Below are 16,529 nucleotides of genomic sequence, written 5' to 3'. Positions count from 1 at the left end.
TATATTATATTGTATACATTATATTATATTATTTATATTATTTATATCGCAGGCAAATATTTTGTTGGAAATAGATGATTCGATAATCAAATTGGCTTTTTCGCGGAAAACGCGAGATTCCTCCCGTTTAAATCTCAATTACGCGGAAGGGAGCATTCCACTGAACGAAATAGGTTGGCAAACCTCGAGTGTGCTATTAAACTTGATTATTCACATGCTGCTCGCTTTATATCGTCGAGTTCTAAGAAGGAAGATTAGAACAGCCATAATTCCAGCGAATCATAAAGTCTCGATTATCTCGCCTCGAGTATGCAGATTATTATCCTACGAAACGATTTCTATCTTTTTACCCATTTTCATATCGCGTTTCATCCTGTCGCTTTCTTTCGCTGTAACTTTTATTTAAAATTCCGTAAAAATTGAAACGTTCGTCATCTCATATTCTTGCATCGGCACGACGGACGTGTAGATTTTTCAATTAAAAATAATTTCACTCGATTTCTACTAAACTGTAAATTGTAACGAAATCGAATCGGCATAGTTCGTTTTTGGATTTATTTAAAGTGGAAACATCTGCTTCAGAGAAACCAAGATTCCAGTGCTCAAGCGCATAGAAAAAAAGAAATAGGAAGTAAGAGTCATCTGGTTGGCTGGTGGATATTTTACTTTTTATGGAGGACAGGAAATTGAAAATTCCCGTAACCAGGATGGAAAATTGATTAGAAGAACGATCATTCGAAAGATCGTGGCAGAAGATTTATCAGGCATCGTTTTTGTCTGTGTAGTTTGACAAAGATAGTAGCGAAATATTCTTGAAACGTCTTTTGTATTTTAAGTGATAACTTTCCTTACTTACGTGGCTAAATTTCTAAAATTACGTGGAAAACAACTTTGGCTAAGGAAGAGTTAATACCTTCGATTACTCAGAAGGAATTGATTAACAACTTTGATTACAATCTGAGAAACCTTATCTGATTGTAAATTGTAAACGTGTCATCAACTTCAGAGTAATGATAATTGAAACTAGTTTACCAGTTCTAGAAATTTAGTAATTTCTAAGAATTTTCATTGCTTAACGTTTCAGGTATTTGAGCAGAAACAACTAAAAATCAACTATCTCGCAAAGTTCCACGGAATCTTGCGGAGTAATCCTAATTTATAGATAACCGAACAAAAGACAACGTCCATCAAATTTAGTTTAGTTAACTTGTACGAAAATGTCTAGTCATAAAATTCCTCGCAATCGGAAACCACGCAATTCGATTATTTTTATCAAACGAAATTAACGTTCATAAGTCGAACATTTTTTCATTTTAAAATTACTCTCGATACTTAATGATCAAATCATCAGTCCCATCGTTTCTTAAATTTTCAGGGAAAAAAAACCAAGTAATCTTACGAATTACCGATACGTATAATTTCTCGTCCGAATATTTTGCTAGATATTTATGAAAAATGTTCATCTCATTTGTTAAAACGAGAGCGTGATTCGGATAAAATAAAAATTTCGAATATTACAACAAGATCAACGTGTCTAACACACTAAACGCCTGAAACCATTCGAATAATTGCGATCGCAATGCCAAATCATTTGCTCACAGTTGTAGCAAAAGTGTGACAGCCTCCTTAGAGTGCACTGAACTCGATCCAGCGACGATTCACCGTAAATCGAGCGTGTCCACGCGAGAAAGAAAGGAAGTGAGTGGGTCTTACCTTCGTTGAGGCCATGTCTGATACGGACTGATGCGTCCGAATGGTTTCCAACTGTTTCAGGCACCAGTCTAGCTCGTACATCGTATCTGCGGCTGTTTTTGCGTATTCCTCGTCTGAAACCAAAAAAAAAAAAAAAAAGAGGAGACTTTAGTACCATAGAGGAACGGAGGAAGCGACCGAGAGCTTCCTGCGACACGATAAGATTTCTGTGAAGTTAATCGTCGCCTTGTGAAGAGGCGGGAAAACGAGCCTCTTCAAGCCTCGACAGACTTTTCCTCGGATACAGTTGAACAAGAAGTGCACGAGAGTCTGGTTGACTATGAAATTTGAGGAGCAAATTTGACATGTTAGGGATAGTAGCTGTTTTACAGGGAAATGATACATTTTTTTATTTCTTTCTTTCGATAGAAATTCATTTTTTTTTCTTTTTTAACAATGTTTCTTTTATTTGGTTCTCTTTTTTCGCTTAATTTAATTGGAATGTGTTTTCCGTTTAATTTTGAATTTCTCTAAAAATGTTTCTCTGAAAATTTCGTGTAAAAAAGTATCGTATGGAAAAATGTTTCATAAACACGGAATTCATATAAAAATATTCCATTGTGTGGAATTATGAAACAATATTCTGTTTAAAGATACTCTATGCAAGAGTATGCTGTTAAGAAAATATTTCATGCAAGAATACACCACTTGAAAGATATCCTGGACACAAATATATTAAGAGAATATTTTATACAGAAATATTCCACGTGGAAATATTCTGTAGAAAAATATTCCTCTTGGAAGGAATTTTATATGAAAATATTGCAAATCAAAATATTTTACAAAAAATACTAATATAATAATAAAATAAATAATAATATAAGGATATTCTGTACAAAAATACTCCACGTGAAAAATAATAATATATCGAATATAAATCCATTGTCTTTCATGTTTCCACACAAAGAATTTCGCTAAATCTTAATAAAATCTGAATAAAATAGGAAATCTTTGTCTCGCTCAGTTTCCTGATAAACAGAAATAAATAGAACACCCTCAAAAGCATTCTCATGGCCGAATCTAATTTCTCAGAAAAATTCTTGTTCCAAGAATCGCACGACAATGAGATTCCTGTTTCTTTTTCACAAGCATCGTGACAGAAACGAAGCGAAGTAGATGAAACGAGCATCGTGGAAACAAAAAGACACGAAACACTCGTGGAGGAATTATGAAATATCCAATGTGGGTGGAAAACGTTGTATGTAGATGATGAAATAAACGTGCGAATCTCGCTAAAGATGAAAGGTTGCATAAATGAAGCGTAGAAGAGATCAATCGGAAGAACAAAAGGGAAAAGTGAATTGACGTCAGACGACGAATGCAGCTGAAACGTAAAAGATAGAGCGACGGCCGGACTTCAATAGCAATTTCGAGAAATCTCATTTTCTAAGGCAGACAAACGTTATTTCATCGAATAGTCGCGTTGTCACGTGAATATTTTACTCTTCGGACGAGAAAGATTCAGCTTTTCTATCTCGAAAGCCATTTTCACCGGCAGGAAGGATAATTAAACTTGGATTTTAATGAGCTCGATCTGAATGAATTTTAGAAATATGAAAGGTGACGCGTAATTGGGTCTTCGTACAGGCGAGTTAGTTACAATTAATTCTTAAACGTTCTATGTTGTTAACCATGGGATCTTGTTCTTAGAAAAAGTTAGATACCAGACTAAATAAATTCTAAGCGATGAAAACTTTGAACGATGCACTATGCTTGATGCGAATAGCCATACTTAAAAAGATGATAAATTTAGTTTGCAAATACTACGGATTCGTGCATTGTGATATTAATTTTCTTTTTAGTCTGTTTTCATTGTCAAGAAATATTTATAATATTTTATAAATGCTATTTATAACGCAGAGTTAAAATTAATAACTATTTTTTAAAAAACAATTACAAAATATAAAATTAAATCGAATTAAATTTCAGATTTTATCGAAATAAAAATATCTGATTCGTCAAAATTTCTGTTTAAAATATTATCCTATTTGAACTGTAGAACGACGATTATTTAAAACAGTCGAAATATCCTTCATTCGTATTTTATCCAGCATTGATAATATATTTAACGAAGTTTCTTTTTTTCCATGTGTGTCTTTTCGCATGATAGTATTTCCTAAACGTTTCGATTCTCTTACGGCTGAACGCTTTTAGAACAAACATCGCAAAGAAAAAGTTAAACAAAATTAGGGATTTTAACGTCGATGAAAGATTTTTGGTGAATATCGAAGTGATTCTTACCTCCTAGCGTTTGACCTTGTTGCTGCGATGAGCTGCCCGCCTGCTCGCTGTTCCTTCGTATTCTGTAAACAAAGTACAAGAAAATATCTTTAACGAGTTTCATCGACATAGAAGAGAGAAATATAACGTACAAATTTGATAAATTTTAATCGATACGCTTTTTGCCTAATGTACGTAGAATTAATCGAAATTTATCGATAAATATATGAAAATTGAATTCACCGATATTGTTGTTATTTCTATACTCAGAGGTAAGATCAGAATAGTTATTATTTTATCGAATGGATAAATCTATCACACCGTTCTGAGCCCAAAAAAATCCTTATTGCACGCGCTTACAAAAAGTAAGGATAAAAACAAAAAGGCATCTTAAGGCTATCGATTAAATCTATCGATTGTAACTAGGATCATCCTCTAGTTACATATGGATATGCATATGGATGGCAAGCACGAATTCACCTTGTCATTTTCAACAAATATTTTATGAACCAAATGTATGACATTTTATATTTTGCCCAAATTTCGACCATAATTTTCTGTTTCATAAATTATATATCGTCCATTAAAATTTGTATAATTCTATATATAATTCGGTTGATTATAACTTGAATAAATGATAAAATCAATTCTGACAAGTCTACATTAATTCTAAAGTTCATTCTACCAAATTACGTTATTCTGTATAATTATCACGATCCTTGTATGATTCCGTGGAATTAAAAATTCCAACTTCGACGTCCAATCGAATAAAATTGAAACGTCGAAAATTCCAAGCCTCATTTTTAAAATTTGCAGTCTCATTTTTTAGACGTTTCGGGAAGATATAATTATTCCATGACGATTACGAGGCAGACAAACGTAGGTGATGCAACAATAAGACCTTTCCGCAATACTGTGCACGCGTTATCTGAAATTTTGCTATCCAGATATTCTTATTGTTTTATGATTTTGACGATTTCATTGATTTATTCTCGCTTTAAATCCAGGTCACACGGTTTTAAGCTTTAATACCGACGATTGATACAAGCGCGCGTGTACGTATTATCCGTCACGTGTCTTTATATGAATTTCCTATTACATTTGTCATCGTATTAGCTTATTATACTTTTCAGTTCGCATTTTCCCGTTTATCGATAAATTTCGATTGCTGAAACGAATATCACGGAAGATATTCTATTCTATCGAATATCTTTATTATTTCAATAACTTTTCGATTTATATGTAGATCACGCGAAGGTAAAGAAGAATCGTGGCAGCACATATGGGAGGAATAAAGAGATATAAAGGAAGAAGCGATTGTGGGGAGAAAAGGCGAGGGGATAAGATGGATGCTCGAAATCGGGAACAGACGTAAAGACAAAGAAAAAAGAATGAGCTGAGGAGAAAAGCGGAAATCAAAGTGAATTCAGAAAACATTGAAGATTAAAGGTTTACCACGCTAGGGAAACGGAAACTTTTTTCTTATTTGGTGTTTTATGTTATTTACGTTATTCGGAGTTACGGTAACGTGAAAAAGTTTTCCCAACCTTTCTTTATGTTACGATAAATGAACGTTTCTCCTAAATAACAAAGTGTAAGCGACAAATGACTGAAAATTATTTCTTTCCATTTCCTCCACAAGCATAGTGAAAATTCATCAGAAAAAGAATAGTAACCGTAGAAAAATCTGCACGTGCCATCAATTAGTTGTAGGGAATTCTGTCAACGATTGGATATTATCATGAAAAGTACGGTATTTTTGAACTTCCAGAGAAATACCAAACAAAGCATAATTGTTCGTTAACAAAGCGCGAACAAATTTTCCGAAATGACTTGACGTCATATTGCTGGTCAACTGAAAATCAGAAAAAATTCTATTTTTCATGCAGCCTAATTTTCTATTATACAATGGAAGTATAAAGTAGTATCATCGCTATTGTTATCGGAGAAAATATAAAATGTAAAATATAAAATACGAGAAAACGCGAAGTACGCTTAAAATAATGAAAAATGGGAAAAAATGCGAATATTAATATTCGCTCGCGAAAAAAAGGCGAAACACTACAATCTTGATATATCATGTTCATGATATATTATGTACTATGTATATTCCTGTATTTATTATAACGCGAAAAGAAGTTCCAAAAACTTTTTCACACCGCTGTATTCGCAATCATTAAGTAAATAAATTAAAAAAAAGAAATGTGGTACTTTTTATTTATGAAAAATAAAAAAAATACTTACCGGTTCGTGAATGCATCTGTGAGCAACAGGAGGTTGTACCTGACGGATCGCAGGGAGGCGAGAATCTGCGCGAAAGGTGTGACGATATATTCCTCGCCATGGCTGTAAGATCAAACAGAAATAAAATCAATTTTTTATGTTTCATCGATATCCGAAGCATAATATACAGTGAAAGGAGTATTAATGGCTAACGTTCAGCTTGCAATGAACTCAACGGCATTGCTTCTTGTTTCCAAAAGCTGCACTCTAAACTCATGCATGCGTGGCGTATTTCTGGTTTCAAACTGTACACCAATCGTATTACATCGTTTGCAATTTAATTCGCTGTTTTAATATTTCATGATATTCGTATAAAATCAATTACGTTATTCTATTAGCATAACGTAATTATATTACACCGATATTTTGTATCATCGTAGCTTTTAATAGGATATTTCGGAATATCTAATTTGATAAACAGTTCCTGATAGGAATTTTGTCTGAGAAGGAACTATTTGTTGCTATCAAATTACTCTTTCAACTCTGTATTCTTTTGTTTTTACGAATTTTAAAAAGCTCGACGAAAATATTGACATTCGACCAAGGAATTTTAATAAATCCAACGAAAATATCATTTAGTGTGTTATTTCCCATGAATGCGATCGTTGTATATTTCGTATCAAACTAAGAATTGGTACAATGTTAAGTACAACTAGAATAAAAAGAATAAGAACACGTGTCGTGTAATTTCTGAAATTTCAAAAATGACGAAACGAGATAAGATGAATGCTATCGTCTCTTGTAACTTGTTAATTCGCAACTAATAAATTACACTTTCTCAATTTTCAATCTGAACGAAGCTTCGTGATTTCGCTATGGACGAACGACTTCATCGATTTTTTATTTACTGGTTTGTTTATACCACACTTTGTCGCAGTATGGAAGTTAGAAAAGAGTAGCGACTAATTAATTATACACACGTTAACGATGGTAAAGTCTATTTTCAGTCCCCGTCGAAACACCATCGCCATCGTTCATCGCCGCGTTCTCGATTTCCAAAGCGGCAGGTCTCTCGCGGAACTTGCATTAATTAAATCACGCGCCTTCCTACGCGCGAACACGTACACGCGCGTCAATTACTTCACGCTTTTCCCAGCGAAAATTACCCCCCTTCGAAGGGCACAGGTCAAATCATCGCTGGATCGTTCAAGCTTCATAGCGCTGATGCTAAAAGCGTCATCGATATTCACGGATTAATTGATCCAGCCTAAGCTCGATTACAATCCAGGAATCTCGTAAACAGGATACGTTAACAATCTCTTCCTTTCGTTTTTCAAACATACGATACGGAGAGGGGGGTTGCGTATCGAACAAATTATGATATTTAACGTAATTGACGATTCGCAATTATTGTTGGAATATTCGATTATTAATTTACGATTATGTTACTGATTTTAATAATTACTGTTTAAGTATTGGATTATTATTTTATAATCGTATCACCGATTAATAATTACTACTTAAATGTTGGATTACTAGCAAACGATTAAGCTGATTTTAACGGATGTTTGAGAATTTATGGAAAATTTTATGTGCAAACAATTTTGCAATGCGAAAGAATACCGTACGATATATAAAACGTATAAAATACCTCGAAATTTTCAGATGTAACATGCTGTATTAACGATTGAATTGTTATCAGATATAGGGTAGAAGATTGTTTACTGCTACATTGTTAAATGTAAAATTTTCAATGGAAAATCGTAGGGGTTGATATAACGATTTTTACACAGCTCGTTCAATGGTATCGTTTTTAGCTGTTCTCGATGAACGTGTGGTAAAAATGAAATTGAACCGGCAGTATAATTAAATTTACTTAGGAGAAACGTTTATTTTATTTGGATTGGATGGTTTTCCAGCGTTGACTCGATTTTTAATTACTACCACCCATCGAGTCAACGAAAGAGTGATCAACTGAACGTTTTTCAATCAAATAAACCATTATAAATGCAACTCGGTTACAAGGAAATAACTAATTATTAATTATACAGGTAATAATCTTCATGAAAAAAGCTTGAGGCGTGTTAGAAATCTAACAAAACTCTAAATCGATATGTAAGAATCAATTAAAATATTTAACAAAATGTTGTTTAAATGCTACTATTTTATTTTTCAAGCGCTTTTATCTCCGTCATTTTATACTCCAGAAGCAAATGTCTATTTGCACGCGTAAGAACATTTAAAGTATTCAATATCGTGCAACAAACAATCAACACGAGGATACACACGTAACTCAACTAGTGGATCACGTGCTTGAAAGATTTTCTTCGGACCAACGTGGCATCCCCGACGCAATAATCGAAATTCAAATTGATTTACGGAATCGTCGGAAATATTCGTAGAGCAACGATGAACTTTTCCTCAGAAACCAGTACAATAATTTTCAAGCGTCGTTTTATCTTCATCGTGTTATCCAAGTCTATTCAGACACGTAAGCACATTCAGTGTATATTCGATAACGTACAACAACGTGGAACCAATTGACCACGTTATTCAGAGATTCCCTTCAGACCAGCGTAGGATCCCCAGTCCAATAACCACAGGAATCGCCATCTGATCCCAGAACGTAAGCTCAATCTCATCAGGATTACAAACTTTTCCATGTTAAAGCGCCCCTCGTCGAAGTAGCCGAACCAGAAGATATTCCAACGTGAACATCAATCAACTCAATCTGTGCAATCCAGAAGAAACTGGGTTGCCACTAAACATCCCTCTGCTAAAGACTGCGGGAGACCCGTAAGATTTTGGCCCAAGCCTCGCTGAATCCACCCTCGAACAAAGGGAATCGCGTCACGTAAACGGCCTGCTGTTTGGGTTTTCCGAAGCTGGCCATTAAAAGTAGACGAGAAACGCCTCGATCCGTGGCAAGAATCCCCAGGCTTATCCGTATTTATTCGATTCGAGCGGCTGAATCGGTGCCAGGCTCGCAAAATTGATGAGACCAGGGGATGGTTTCTGGGTCAACGCGTGCCACGACTGCTCAGCATGGTAAATACCGGTCGTGCCTTTTCCACACAAACGATTTTTGATGTTTGTAAATGCTGGACAGAAGCTAGCAGACGTTAGGTTGGATTAGATCGCTGTGAATATTCTATCTAGCTTCCTCTGCATTCTCACTACTTTCTCTTTGCAAGTTTGTTTTTTAATTACGAGGGAAGGTCCCCGAACATTATGAAACTTTAGGGATTTGTAGAGGATATATAGGCATGTATTACGCAATTTTCTTTCGCCGACCAAATTTCCTCCAAGGGGATGAAACACATCCCTGAAGATCCAGCTATTTTCCCATTTCACGTCGTAACTCGCTGCCTGTAAGAGATGGGGAAAAAGTTCTCAGGCAAAAGTTACTTCTTTTAATTATTACTCTCGTTTGGTAGAGAATTTATCAATGTTACAGCTGGATCTTCAGGGGTCAATTTCACCTACTTAGAGTGAATTTAGGCAGCAGAACAGAGTGCGTGACGCGTATCTATATATTCTCTACGTATCCCCCAAGTTTTATAACTTTTCGAATTTACTGGTTTTGGGTTTCTTCGCGTTACAAGGTTACTCTTACGTTGCAAGATTGTTGTACAGTGAAAATTTTAGAACGAACATTTTTACGGTGGAAGATACTGTTTGAATTGAAACGTATACATATGCGTGTTTATAAATTTTTGATCCATTTTTCGCTATACACGGATATATTTACAAATAAAATCCATATGTACCGTGCATCAAATTCTTAAAGTATTTGTATTTTCGATCCATCGTGGGGAGTTGCGATCGCGAGGAAGCGCGTCAACGGGAGTCGTAAATTCCCGTTACGATTCTAAGAATCGACACCGCGAATCGATCGATCCGCACGCGTACCGAACGAAAATTCAAAGTCGTTTTTCTCGAAAACAAAGCCTCGAACGAAAAATGTTTATTCTATATTTTCGACTTCTTTTTTCGCGTAGAATCACCCTCTTTTCGCTTGTACCACCAGTTACCAACCACCCTGTATAATCCAGCTGTTCCGTGATTTCTAAGAGCGAACAATAAACCTAGGGACCTTTTAAGTACCGGCTATAAACCGAAAATATTTGCAGGATTAATGGTTTCTGTAAGCTAATAAGATTCAGTTTATAGCGGGGCCTTAGGTTTGTTGAGGGTGTACATAACGATCAGCGGACCCTTAGCGACCCAATACCGAGGGACATCGCACGGTTCCAATCACGCGACGTAACAGTATTATTATAACAAATAATTAAAAATACCTATTTCTTAGATATTACATACTGATAAATTATATTTATCCATATTATCCATATTCTGATATTTTCTTTTCAAAAAATATTTCTCCTTTGTTCACGCCCAAAACCATTTTTCATCCATCTTATATTTTTATTTTACTTGTCCCGTAAACGCTGGAAATTTAGAAAAGAGTGCAATTTCGAGGGCGGGCACATTTTCGAAAAAGGAAATAGAAGAAGAGGTCAGAAGCAAAAAACGTGGGCGATGAGAAACAAGAGAGAGAGCAGGAAGCAGCAAAGTGCCGAAAAAAGAGCAAAAAAAAAACCTTTTTTTTTTTAAAAGAATCTCAACTGGGTCACCCTACAAAAAGGCATGTTTCATAGCGAACAACACTTGGACGTTCGCAACGTCTTTTCTATCTTCATTTTCCTCCTGAATCTCTAATTAAAACTGTTTGCAGCGGTTTATTTTCCACGTAGGAAATTCTTGTCCGAAGAATTTCGAAATAAAAATTAAAATCGAGAGAGAAAAATTGAAAAATAGATTTTTCTTAAATATATGTTACACAAAAATACTTCAGACTGTAATTGCGATTTTTTTTTTTTAAATACTGTATATATATTACGTTACGTAGAGTATTCTTCATGCGTGAATATTTTTATTATTATTTTTCTGCAAAAGATAATCGCTATCTTTGCATTGAAATTTTTTTCTTCCTTTCTGAGTAACGTATCATTTGTCGATGTTGTGTCAGCAGATCGGCGAGGTAAAATTACTTTCTGATTCGAATCTAGGAAATCTGGGATATGATTGACGGACGAGACAAGCCGTTCCGTTACGTAAGCTTCGAACAACTCTGTTCACCTTTGTAATTAATTTAAGGTAAATCGAAATTTCCTTTCGAAATAAAATAAATGAACGCATAGTAAATTATATAAATTATTTTAGAATAAATGTATAAATATATTTTAACGATCGTGTCAATATAAATGGAATCGGTGAAAAGTATTATATAGAATTTCCAAAAATATTCTAAATATATTTTTAAAAATTGAGGTAATTCAAAAAATTGTTATCTTATATTCGACTGCTAAAGAGAGTGAAAAATGAAAGTATTATTTCACCTCGATTATGCACTGTCCTCATCTTTCAAATTAGAGTTGTAGGGATAAAAGAATTCAAGCCGGTTTTAATTCTGCGCAGGTGAAAATCTCATTTTCGAATGATAGCGTTTGATTAATCGAAGACAATAATTCGATTGCACGGTGAAGCTGGTTTTAATGGAAGCGTGATTAACGAATCAGTCGCAATTTCCATTTCATTCGGGACAAACGAAGAGGAAGACTTTCCCGAAGATTAAACTGTATTCGAGTAAAATTGTTTAAATCATCGATCGCCGCTATGCGTTCGAAATTGACTAAAATTTGACTTTGCAGAAATTTATCAATTTTATTGCGCTAAGAATATCGTAGAAGACTGATAATTTAGGCAATGTACAAATATTTACAAAATTGTTTTCATATTTTGAATTTATTTATTTTGCAAACAAACGGAAACGAAACAGATTTAGAAAGGCAAGATCGTGCAAATCTGAATGAGGTTCTGGCTTACTTCCAACGCGCAGATTTATGTATCATACGTGACAGTCATTCTCGCCTGATTCATTATGCAGATACATCAGTCCGATAAGCGAGCGACTAGTAAGCATTCGTGAATCGATTCTTTGAACATTAGCCAATTATTTCAATCCGTTTTTGCGTAATTTCGAATATTTTGGACCCGATCCTGGGTGTGCTTTTTGTCCAAAAACTATGTTGTTATTTAAAAAGTATGAAAAAATACAACTCAAAGATCTAAGAATAACATCTTGATCGATAAGATGACTTTCATTAAAATTTACTAAAATATTATTTTAATAAGTTCGATTTCGTTGGAAATTCAATTTGTGTATTAGAAAAATCGATAAAGCTCTATCTAAGTAACATTGATCGTAATCAATATTTCTTACATAATGTAAACGTGTTGTTTTATACCATAAAATTACATTTAACTCGTGATTTCCAAAACATCTGTTAAGATAACAGCGATTATGATCGCGAGAAATTGAGTATCTTTATCACCGTGGGATTATCGATTTATCTAATCGAGTAAACTTCGTGTGAATATCGTTTGTAACATTTTGGATGGAAAATTAGCGTCGATTATAATCCAATCAGCCTTCAAGAGTCGTTGATCAAAATTAGATCAAGTTTAATCGTCTTCCAACGATCGTTCATCAGTGCCTCGTTATCCGCGTGTTAATGCGAATTATGAAGTAATTAATTGCGAAAAGTTGATCGCGCTTTCGTTACAAATTTCGATGATCGATAAATAAACGTTTCCGATATTGATCGATCTATGTGCCTTAATCTGGATCAACGAATGGATCTGAGAAAATATAGTAAATCCTCATAGATAACTCGGAATCTTTACCTAAGAGTTCTTTGAAAAATTTTCTTGAACTGCGTCTCATTTCGCGACTTTCTGAATCCTTTTATTCGCATTGAGACATCCACTTTACCATGGATAGTTAAGAAACAAGTAAAAGACAATTGGAATCTCTGATTGAGCTTCCTAATCTCGATTCACAGAATCATTTGCACACGATCAGGCTTTTATCGATCATAAGTCTATCAATTTCGTAATTTTTTTAGCATTTCTATAGATTTGTCTACTTAGGGATTATTTTAAATTGCGTTTCGTGTCAAGTATTCGATTAGTAATATTAATTCATAGACAACATAGCCTAGTTCAGTTTTCTAGAATTTACTACACTTTGCAAAGTCCCTAGATCAAATTTCTAGAAAGAAAACTTCCTACTAAGCACTTTAGCTTATTTATGCTAATCTATAGACTGAATTTTCTACAACCGAACCTTTCAGACAACTAAACTCTACTAACTGAATAATGAATCTCGATAATCAACAAATTTATAATTTATCTCATCCTCTTTCGCCCATCATCAGCTAAATCCTTCCAAAGCTTAAATGCCTCGTGTACTGCAAGAAAATTAATAATATTAGTTCTGCCATTACAGTTTCTAAACTCAGTTTCCTAACGTACATAATCTCAAAGGCTAAGCACGTCTAATCTCCCAACGGTATATTAGTGGCAAAAATTTCCAAACCATATTCAATAATTTCCCCAACTTCCTCGTGCTAACACTATTCAATAGTATGAATAGCATTAAAATCCTCGATACGCAATTTTAACTAGTTATATTCCTACTATTAAGTAGTATATTTTTAATATACTGTATACTTCGATACAATGTGGATATACCGTTGTGCATCTTCGAATTTTCCAAAAATGTGTCAAAATCGATAATCGGTTCATCAGCGATGATTTACATCGACCCTAGGGAGTCTTGCGAAAGTCCCTAGCACCAAAAATCTACTCATCAGCAGTGATTTACGCAGTCTCTAGAAAGCCCTCATAAAGTCTTTAGAATCCACAGTCTGCTCATCAACAGCTATTTACGTAGACTCTAGAAAGTCTCTAGAGTATCTCTAGAAGCTTCTAATCCGAACATCGATCTCGATTCGACAGGTTAGCGGCTGTGATAATCATCGACTCTAGGGAGTCTTGCGAAAGTCCTTAGCACCAAAAATCTACTCATCAGCAGTGATTTACGCAGTCTCTAGAACCCCCCCCCCCCTCAAAGTCCCTAGAATCCACAGTCTGCTCATCAACAGCTATTTACGTAGACTCTAGAAAGTCTCTAGAGTGTCTCTAGAAGCTTCTAATCCGAACATCTATCTCGATTCGACAGGTTAGCAGCTGTGATAATCATCGACTCTAGGGAGTCTTGTCAAAGTCCCTAGCACCAAAAATCTACTCATCAGCAGTGATTTATGCAGTCTCTAGAAAGCCCTCATAAAGTCTTTAGAATCCACAGTCTGCTCATCAACAGCTATTTACGTAGACTCTAGAAAGTCTCTAGAGTGTCTCTAGAAGCTTCTAATCCGAACATCGATCTCGATTCGACAGGTTAGCAACTGTGATAATCATCTTCCACTTACAAGTCTCTCTTTGGCGATGACTCGAGGCACTGTTCCCAGAACACAGCCTTCCTGGACGGTCGCATCCGCAGAGCGCAAGCAGATCGAGTGCGAGGAAGCCCTGCAGACATCGTTATAACCCCTCCACCGGCAAGGGACGGGGAACTCATTCCACCGCCGCATCTTTTTAGGCCGCCAGTGGACGTCGGGGAGTCCATTAAGCCTCCACTAGACCCAGACATCGTTAGATCCTCTTGCTGTGCGCCTTCAACCACATATCAACTCGTTGCTCGCTTGATGTCTTCCGTTTTGGATCATGGCAGGTGGTAAATAGTCTTACAGTCGGTTCAGCAAGTGGTTATAGATGATCGAAGTGGTATAATTAGGCGATGTACGTCCTCATGGATGTAAAGCTTGGCTCTTCGTAGGTGTCTTTAACTGTGGGAGCTTTCGCTCTTGAAGTACAGTAGGTTGAAACGATTATGGGATCGTTAGGAGACGCACAGTCTGATTACTGTGACTGAATTAAGAGACACGGTCGGTTTTGGCATGTGAAGTTAGGTTAAGGTTTAGCGTGTTATGTACATTTGTTTTAATGCGTTCCTATTCTCGATTCCCTTTTTTAGTTATTCAATCGGGGAATTATTCGTATTGCAAAGTCTGCGAAGAACACTTTATAGCGAGGCCTGTGTGGTGATGCACTTGTTGATCGAACTTTTATTTCGTAGATGTTCTTTTAAATTCACTTGGCACGTCATTAACGATTCATGGTTGACTATACACTTTCACAGACACGGTTCTCACAGAGGATATCACTGAATTGTCTAAATCGTAGTAATTCTCAAGATATTGAAACACCTGGTACGAAAGGTATGAAAGATTTAATAACGTCGCAGCATGTATTTTTTATTTTCGCACCCCAATGTTATTTTAAATCCTATAGAACTACTAGCCAAAGTACTAAGACTGAAATTGAAGTTTCAGTTCTACTTCCTAGCTAAGATTGTTTATTCGTAAGAAATGAGCTGTTACGCTAACTTTTAGCACTCTAACTTCTCAGCAGAGGCGCGTTTCTTTTTTAAAGAAAACTGAGGAAATCTTCTAACTATGGAATTCTCGTTGAAACTAAATATGAGTGAAATATGAACTCTTACGGCAACCGTGACACTCTAACTTTTTAGCAGAGGCATATTCCTCGCTCTTTTAAAGAAAACTAAAGCACTTTTTAGCGTTCTCTTCCGAAGAAGATCCTACTGTTTAAAACTCATTTGTTGAGAATTGCCGAACTGAACATGCTTTTAACAAAACTATCAGAATCTTCTTTTAACGAGGACATTCCACGCTGTATCTACAAAACCCATAAAATGACAAACCATGGAAACACCTACATTTCCTGCAATTACTAAGAACTATCTGACCTCTAAACTCCTTTAATCGACTGGAAACCAAAGTTTGCTCGATCAGGACCAAAACTTGCCTATCATCAGCACGACGACGATGAAGAAAGGTTTTCAATCCCGTAGGATGCCGTTTCCCAAACAGCGACTTGTAACGATCGAAACTTAGCAACAATTGCGGACTAGACAGAACAACGTTCTATTTAACGATACATCGAATGAAGACCGAATACGGAACAGTTGAAGAAAGAGAAAAGAAAGGTGGAACAAACGCTGAGATGAAATCAGGTTCAATCTTCTTGTTATTCAGGCTGGAGGTAGCAAACGAGGAGCAGCTTGAATTTTTGTTTACTCACGCGGAGACTTCATTAGAACGATTGAATTTCAAAAGCCAGTCTGTTGAAAAGACGAGCGGGCGCCGCGGCGCTTCTACAAATTGCGTGTCGTCTGAATTTCAGATTGTCGATGGGATTGCCGTCATTTGAAAATCATCCGGTCGTTCTACTTCTATGGAAACGAGGCAATTTAGTCCCCTTTGCCGTTATCAAGTCGCGTTTTCAACGAGCCAGTTGCCTTTCTCAAACTGCCTTATACACAAAGCAACGTATCTCTTTCGTCT

The 16,529-nt window shown here is 35.7% G+C and overlaps 1 protein-coding gene across 16 annotated transcripts in view; it reads right to left on the bottom strand.

Annotated features, from left to right (window-relative positions):
- Positions 1-16,529, bottom strand: part of dnc (phosphodiesterase dunce) — a 352,460-nt gene that overhangs the window by 42,116 nt on the left and 293,815 nt on the right. For 14 of the 16 annotated variants that reach the window (XM_069129701.1, XM_069129696.1, XM_069129697.1 and 11 more), the window contains 3 exons: positions 6,217-6,318; positions 3,994-4,055; positions 1,714-1,826 (listed from right to left, as the gene is read on the bottom strand). In XM_069129701.1, coding sequence (XP_068985802.1) covers positions 1,714-1,826; positions 3,994-4,055; positions 6,217-6,318 — 277 coding nt within the window. Of the gene's footprint in view, positions 1-1,713; positions 1,827-3,993; positions 4,056-6,216; positions 6,319-14,534; positions 15,372-16,529 lie in introns of all 16 variants that reach the window. The other 2 variants (XM_069129702.1, XM_069129703.1) reach the window with 1 other exon arrangement.

The sequence above is a fragment of the Bombus flavifrons genome, chromosome 16, assembly GCF_040668555.2.
Source record: "Bombus flavifrons isolate JBK064 chromosome 16, iyBomFlav1_principal, whole genome shotgun sequence".
NCBI classification, from domain to species: domain Eukaryota; kingdom Metazoa; phylum Arthropoda; class Insecta; order Hymenoptera; family Apidae; genus Bombus; species Bombus flavifrons.
Note: the sequence above shows the minus strand (reverse complement) of the source record. Positions and strands in the feature narration are given on the sequence as shown.